General features: G+C 40.8%; 1 protein-coding gene across 1 annotated transcript; it reads right to left on the bottom strand.

Moving 5' to 3' along the window:
- Nucleotides 1-314: 314 nt before the first annotated feature.
- Nucleotides 315-677, bottom strand: LOC145060068 (uncharacterized). Its single transcript, XM_079007796.1, has one exon. The coding sequence runs from the start codon at nucleotides 675-677 to the stop codon at nucleotides 315-317; it is 363 nt and encodes a 120-aa protein (XP_078863922.1).
- Between the last annotated feature and the right edge of the window lie 7,367 nt (nucleotides 678-8,044).

Genomic DNA, 8,044 nt, shown 5'->3' with positions numbered 1-8,044 from the left:
TCGGATTTTTTCCTAAGGACGAAGACCCAAGTGAACCTTGTAAAGTCATCAATAATCACAAGGATGTATTTCTTGTGAAGTAGACTCTCTATAGTTGAGGGTCCACATAAGTCAATGTGAAGAAGTTCCAATGGTTCAGAGATTGATTTTTCAATGATGACATGATGACCCTTCTTCGACTGCTTACCACACACACATGTAGCACATAAATGATCATTTTCAAACTTGAGGAGCAGTAGTCCTCTCACCATTTCACCATACGCAAGATCATTCATGTAGCAAAAGTTTAGATGAGCAAGTCTTCGATGCCATAACTAGTAGACGTCAGGAATAGCTTTTGAAAGAAGACACAATTGAGGTTTGCCAATGATCATGTTGATGTCAAGCGGGTACATGTTCTTGTTGCGAATGGACTTAATCAAGCATTCTTTTCTATCTTCAAACATTACGTAGCTATGTTTCTTGCAAAATTCAACATGTCGATTTGAGTTAGTGAGTTGAGAAACACTTATCAGATTGTGCTTCAGGTTAGCTACGTAGGCTACATTTGAAATAGAGAAGTTTCCATTGGTGAGGATTCCATAACCACGAATTGGAGAGTTGGAGTTGTTGCCATATGTTATGTAACCAACATTTGGAGAAAGTTTGAGATCTTGCAGAAAGTCTTTCTCCCCCATCATGTGCGTGGAGCAAGCACTATCAATATAGCATATTGTCTCTTCCTCCAAAGCGCAGAGTGCCTGCAAAGTGAGTGAGTGGTGGAGTTTTTAGGCTCTATCTTAGGTTTTGGAACAAGGGACCAAGTCTTGGGTTTTGGTAGTGATTTTTGAGAAATAAATGGTTTTGAACATTTGTTCTGAGATTCCTTTGGGAACAAGCAGAATGACATGGTTCTTTCATCTATCTAGTAGTTATATTCAATGATAGGAGAGTTCGGAACAACTTTCTTTGGACTTTTAACTTCTGGAGTAGTGACAACTACCTTGGTTGCCAGAGTGATTGTTTCATCAATACGAGTCTTAACATTCTACACAAGGTTTTGTTTTGAAGATTTTGAAAGATTTGTTTTCTTAACATCATTTTGTTGGCTTGATGGCACATTTGATTTTGAAAGACATGGTTTGAAAATTGTACCATAAGATTTTGCAATGAAAACAAATGAAACAGTCCGAGGAGGGATGTTTTGGGCAGATTTGGTGCTTACACTTGACTTTTCATGAGTGGGACTGACCACTTTCTTTTGTTCTATAGGACTTGGAGGATTTGAGGGTCTTTTAAGGATCTTAGTGGGTGTGAAGGAGTTTTGAATATGGGTTGACGAATGTGAGTTCCGAGATACACTCTTTTTGGAGTTCTTGACGAATCTTAAGTTATGTCTTGTCTTAACTTCCTTTTTGTGTGCATTTCGAGCTTCCATTTTAGGATCTACAATATCCTTCCTATTTAACATTGGTTTTCTTTGGATTGAGATAAAGATTTAGAAGTGTCTCCTACTGAGGGATTATTGAACACATGCTTTGTCACACCCCCGAACCAGACGGCGGAAACGTCCGAGGGCTGTCGTGACTTAATTGAATACCGTAACATTGAATATATATGAAACATAACATCATTCGTCACCATGCATTATTATAGTACAACTGATAAAGTTTACACTGATTACATTGTCTTAGCATTACATTCCCAAAAATAAATTGTTCCGTTCATAGATAAACAAACTGCAAGCCATCACTGAGTACATTTTCCTTCGGTTTACTTGTTACCTGAGAATACAAGTATTTTGAAAAACGTCAACATATGAAATGTTGGTGAGTTCATAAGCGGTATTTGAAAAGCAATGTTTTGTATTATTTTGAAAACCACCAGAAAATCCGATATTTTCTGAAAAGAGTTTATGAAAAGTTTGTGAAGATCCATAAGTATGCTTGTTTGTTTCTATAGTTGTAAAAAAAATTGATTATTAAACTTGTATACATTTCGAAACCGTATGTATTGAAAAACCCTAGGAAAACCCGATGTTTTCCTAACACTTTGAATTCCATGTAGTTGTTGTACCATCGCGACGTGTGAAGTCATTGATTCCAGGCGACGTCGGATTATTACGCATGGTGAATTGCTATAAACACGTGTTACGCAAACGACCCATTTACAACTATACTAACGATCCCGTAGGCGTCGTCCGTACTATTCACGTAATCCAACCGCCCTGACTTCTTGTAGTCCCACATCCGAAGAGAAAGAGGGCACGAAGACCTCGATAACTCCGTTAATCGGTTGGGGATAAAAAAGAGTGCGAAGGGCCCTTGACCCGACTCGCATTAGAATAACCGACTTTACTAGCAGTACCAGAGGACCCTTGGGGACCAGTAGTATAAAAGCCATTGAAAGTCCTTTTACGCTATGTTGGATCATGTAAGACCCAACAACTCGTAAGGTTGAAGTCTTCGGGCCAAAAGATTAGGTCATTGGGCTAGCTAGGCCCAATAAACAAGATTTTACACTTTGGGGCCCAAAGATGGTGCGTCGACGTCTGTGCACTCTCACGTGTGTATTGAATTCCCAAATGTTACTTGTATGAATTGAGTTATCGTCGTGTTAGTAGTTTCGGGTTGTTATTGATTCGAGACCGAATCAATTCGTTTAACAACGATTTTTGGTATTGTTGTGTATCGTATTTCGTCGGTAGTCGCGGTGCCAATATTTGATCACGATGGGTGTATTGAATTAGCCTTGAAAATTTTCTGTTTTCAGCCCCTCTTTATTTTGTAAATTTACTTTTTCAACCCTTTGCATAAATAAATTTCCGGTTTAGTCCTTAAACTATTTTTCTTGGCATTTTAACATCAAAACTTATTGGAATTGATATTTTTCAGCACATTTTTAGTTGAAAACAGTTTTAGTCCCTGAAAATACAGTTTTCTCGGTTGTAAACCCTTTTTTGCGCAGTTTTTACAATTTTGGCCCAAATTGGAAAATTTTTGCAACTTTGGTCCTTTTTAATTTTGAAAATCATTTTAAACCTTAGAAAAGGACTTGGAACACTAGTAGTCCACTGTTTTACAGAAAAACACAGTTTTGCCCCTTCAAAACAGAAAATATCGCATATTGGGCCCTATTGGGCCAAAAATGCCATTTTTAGCCCATTAAGCTTGAAATTTATATTTTTAATCCTCCAAAAGAATGTATTTCCAGAAAACACTTTATTGAAACTGTTTTGACTCATCTCACCCATCAGAATTCGTAATATGTCGTTTTGGGCCCTTTAACTTTATATTTTTAACATTTTGTGTCCAAAAATTGAGTTTTTAGCCTAAGGAAGATGTTATTAAGCCACTTAACTATTTTTCTTGAAATACTTTGTATGTAGAAATATAATTGATGCTAGTATCATTTAACATAAAGTATATCTCGATTTTTAGGGGCTTATGACTAGATCCAACATCATAATCACACAAAAACACACATATAAGCATACAAATCATACAAGGCATACAAAATACATATAGATCTACACTTTCACTTGCATTCCCCCCCCCCCTCCATAAAACTTATAAAATAGAAAAATAGGGAGTATGAAGCTCACCTTAGGGTGTAGTTTCGGTTTTTGAAGAAAAGATGGAAGAAAACTTGGTGATTTTTGGCCCTAGCTCCCCTTGATGAAGATCTCGAGTTTATGGAGTTTCTAGGATGTAAGATCACGATTTTGGCATGGATTAGGAAGAGATTTTTGATAAAACAAAGAATCTAAGTCATGGATCCAAGCATAACCTTACCTTAGATGAAGTGTTTGTGGATATATCCTCTTGAAAACCTCCTAATTTTCGAGATTTTTGAATGGATAGGAAGGATGATTTCTTGAGTAATCTAGAGTGAGTTTGTGAGGTGTGTGTGTGTGTGGGTTATTCTCGGCCGAAACAAGAAGGGAGAGGGAGAGAGAGAAGAAGAGACCTTGAGGTGATGTTTGCATGGAAGAATGAGAATACATGGATGTTTGAAGGGTAATACTTAGATATACACCATGAAAAGATGATGTGTCATGCAAGAAGTCAACTCCTCCCTTTTATTTGGGCTTGGGCCGAGAATGGTGGGGGAAAAGAGAATGTTTGGGCCTTAAATTCTTAAGCCCAATTTTCATGGATATGTTGAGTGATTTTTGGTCCAAATAAATATAAAGGTGATATTTATGACTTGTTAGGGATAAATTAGGTTAATTATGGTTCATAGTTATTAATTTATTTCATTCTAGGCCCAATGTGGTCCAAAATGTTGAAATAAATGGATGTGGGTCCAATTAGAGCCCATTTAAGGGTTCTAAGCCCATGATAGTCAAATTGGAAGCTTATTGGGCCATTGAGTCCAATAAGGAAGTCCTAGCCCAAAATGGACCTAAGCAAGAACTTCTAGGGTTTCCAATTGCTTAATGACTATTTGTAGTATTTGTATGATGTATTGATTGAAGTTTTTGATGCCATGATAATAGGTATCACACATGTTCTTATGTTTTTGATTCAACATTTTACTTAAGTATTGTGATTACAAGACACAAAATTTCTAGTTGTGACATCATCCTCCCGTTAGAGGGAATTTCGTCCCGAAATTCTGTTTGAAAGCTAGATTTGAGAATGCTAGAATAGGTGAGGGTACTTTTGCTTCATTTGGTCTTCGTGTTGCCACATGAATTTTGGCCCACGCTTTGCGTTCCACCGTACTTTCATGATCGGGATGTGACTTTGCTTAGTACGCTTCACCTCCCTGTCCACGATTTTAATTGGTTCTTCAACGAACAGGAGATTCTCATTGATTTCGATCTCGTCAAGGGGAATGACGAGTGTTTCATCTGATAGGCACTTCTTTAGATTAGAGACATGGAACACGGGGTGTACACTGCTTAGCTCTGCGGGTACCTGCAGCTTATATGCCACTGGACCTATTCGGGCGACGATCTCGAAAGGTCCAATGTATCGTGGGTTCAGCTTTCCCTATTTTCCGAAACGTATAACCCCTTTCCAGGGTGAGACTTTCAACAGTACTCGATCACCGACCTGAAACTCTAAGGGCTTTCGCCGTTTATCAGCGTAGCTCTTTTGTCGGTCACGCGATGCTTGTAATCGAGCTCTGATTTGAACGATCTTTTCCGTGGTTTCGCGAATGATCTCCGGTCCCGTTAGCGCCTGATCCGACGTGAGTGATTTTGCTAGCTGGGTGTCACCTACTTCAGCCCAACATAACGTTGATCTACACTTACGCCCGTACAGTGCTTTGAAAGGAGCGACCTTAATTCTTGAATGATAACTGTTGTTATACGAGAATTCGACTAAAGGTAAATGGGTATCCCATGACTTCCCAAAGTCTATCACACATGCGCGAAGCATGTCTTCAAGAGTTTGAATGGTTCGTTCGCTTTGACCGTCCGTTTGTGGGTGATACGCGGTGCTCATGTCGAGATGAGTTCCTAGTGCCTTATGGAGAGATTGCCAAAAGCGCGAAGTGAATCTACTGTCCCTATCCGAGATAATAGACACTGGTACTCCATGGAGTCTCACGATCTCTCGAATGTACAAACGTGTCAATCTTTCCATCTTGTAGGATTCTTTTATAGGCAGGAAATGGGCAGATTTTGTCAGTCGGTCGATTACTACCCATATGGTGTCTAGTCCACCCGACGTTTTGGGTAGCTTGGTCACGAAATCCATAGAAATTCCCTCCCATTTCCACTCAGGAATTACTGGTTGCTGTAATAACCCTGAGGGCTTCTGGTATTCCACCTTTACCTTGGCACACGTAAGACACTTACTAACGTAGGTAGCAATTTCCGCCTTCATGTTAGGCCACCAATAGTGTTGTTTAATATCCAAATACATCTTGTCTGAACCCGGATGAATGGAGTATCGTGTCTTGTGGGCTTCCTTCATAACAACCTCCCTAAATCCTCCAATTTTTGGGACCCAAATACGGTTCATGAAGTAGTATACTCCATTCTCCTTTGCCTCTAGGTTCTTCTCCATCCCGCGCAATGCTTCGCTTGCTCTATTTTCCGTCTTCATGGCCTCTGACTGGACTGCTGCAATTTGGGTGGCCAAATGAGATTGAATGGTTATCGAGAGGGTTTTCGCACGGCGATTAGAGTACTCCTTCCGACTTAATGCGTCAGCTACCACGTTGCCCTTGCCTGGGTGGTACTTGATCACGCACTCATAATCGTTTAGCAATTCAACCCATCTTCGTTGCCTCATGTTCAGCTCCTTCTGGTTCAGGATGTGTTGGAGACTCTTGTGGTCCGTGAAGATGGTGCACTTCGTACCATACAGGTAGTGCCTCCAAATTTTCAGAGCGAAGACCACGGCTCCCAATTCCAAATCATAGGTCGTATAGTTTACTTCGTGAGTCTTTAGTTGGCGAGATGCGTAAGCTATCACCCTTCCACGCTGCATGAGAACGCAACCTAAGCCCTGATTTGACGCGTCACAGTAGACTACAAAATCTTCCGTTCCTTTAGGTAGAGATAGCACCGGGGCGCTGCAAAGAGCTTGTTTCAGGGTTCGGAATGCGACTTCTTGTGTGTCCGTCCATTTGAATGGTACACCCTTTTGTGTAAGCGAGGTAAGTGGTTTGGCGATCTTAGAGAAGTTCTGAATGAATCTCCTATAGTAGCCTGCTAGACCCAAGAATTGACGAATTTTTGTGGGCATTGTCGGGGTTGCCCATCCTTCCACGGCTTTGACCTTAGAGGGATCCACATGAATTCCATCTTGACTAACTACGTGACCTAGGAAGTTCACATTCCGGAGCCAGAACTCACACTTGGAGAGTTTTGCGTATAGGCTCTCCGATCGCAGCGTTTCTAGGATTTGTCGGAGATGTCGGCCATGCTCTTCTTCGCTTCGAGAATAAACGAGAATGTCATCAATGAAGACAATGACAAAGTTGTCGAGGAATGGTTGACAGATTCGATTCATTAGGTCCATAAATGTGGCAGGAGCATTTGTCAGACCGAAGGGCATTACTAAAAATTCATAATGTCCGTAGCGGGTTTGGAAAGCGGTTTTTGGAATATCCTCTTCCCGGACTTTGAGTTGGTGGTATCCGGACCGTAGATCTATTTTAGAAAAATAACTAGCTCCTTGGAGCTGGTCGAATAGATCATCGATTCGTGGGAGTGGGTAGCGATTTTTAATAGTGAGTTTATTTAACTCTCTGTAGTCGATGCACATTCTAAAAGATCCATCCTTCTTTTTGACAAAAAGGACTGGAGCTCCCCATGGCGAGTAACTAGGTCAGATAAATCCATTATACAGAAGCTCACTGAGTTGGCTGGACAATTCCTGCATTTCAGCAGGAGCCAGCCGATAGGGTGATTTAGCGAGAGGAGTTGCTCCTGGAACGAGGTCGATTCGAAACTCCACTTGTCTCTCTGGGGGTACTCCCGGAAGATCTTCAGGAAACACGTCTGGAAATTCACACGCTACTGGAATATCTTGAATGTTAGTTTCTTCCTTGGTTTTATCCACTATGTGAGCCAGAAATGCCGAATCCTTCTTTCGTAGGTGTTTTTGTGCCTTGATGCACGAGACGAGACGAAGGTTCATGCTAGGTTTGTCTTCGTAAATTACTAGGGTTCCGTGATTAGGAAGGCGAAGGCGAACGGCCTTCTCGTGACACATAATTTCAGCATGGTGGGGGCTTAACCAGTCCATGCCAATAATCACATCGAAACTCCTAATTGATACAGGCATCAAGTCTATTTGAAAGACATGTTGATTGAGGGTTAGGGTACATCCTATGTAGATTTCCCCAGTGGATTCGGTTTTCCCATTGGCCATTTCCACCGTAAAGGTTTAATTTAACTTTTGGGGTTGTTGTTTTAATAAATACTTAAGCTTATCGCTTACAAAACTTCGCTCCGCTCCGGTGTCAAATAAGATGCATGCATAAGTGTGGTTTAGGGGAAACGTACCGGTAACAACAGAGGGGTCCTGAATAGCCTCACCCTGACCCATGGTCTGCATCCTTCCTGTTCCTCCGTTTCCTGAATTGTTGTTGTTAG

This window comes from Lactuca serriola, chromosome 6 (assembly GCF_051521515.1).
Source record: "Lactuca serriola cultivar US96UC23 chromosome 6, Lser_US96UC23_V15, whole genome shotgun sequence".
NCBI classification, from domain to species: Eukaryota; Viridiplantae; Streptophyta; class Magnoliopsida; order Asterales; family Asteraceae; genus Lactuca; species Lactuca serriola.
The sequence above is the reverse complement of the archived record's forward strand: the minus strand, read 5'-3'. Positions and strand labels throughout refer to the sequence as shown.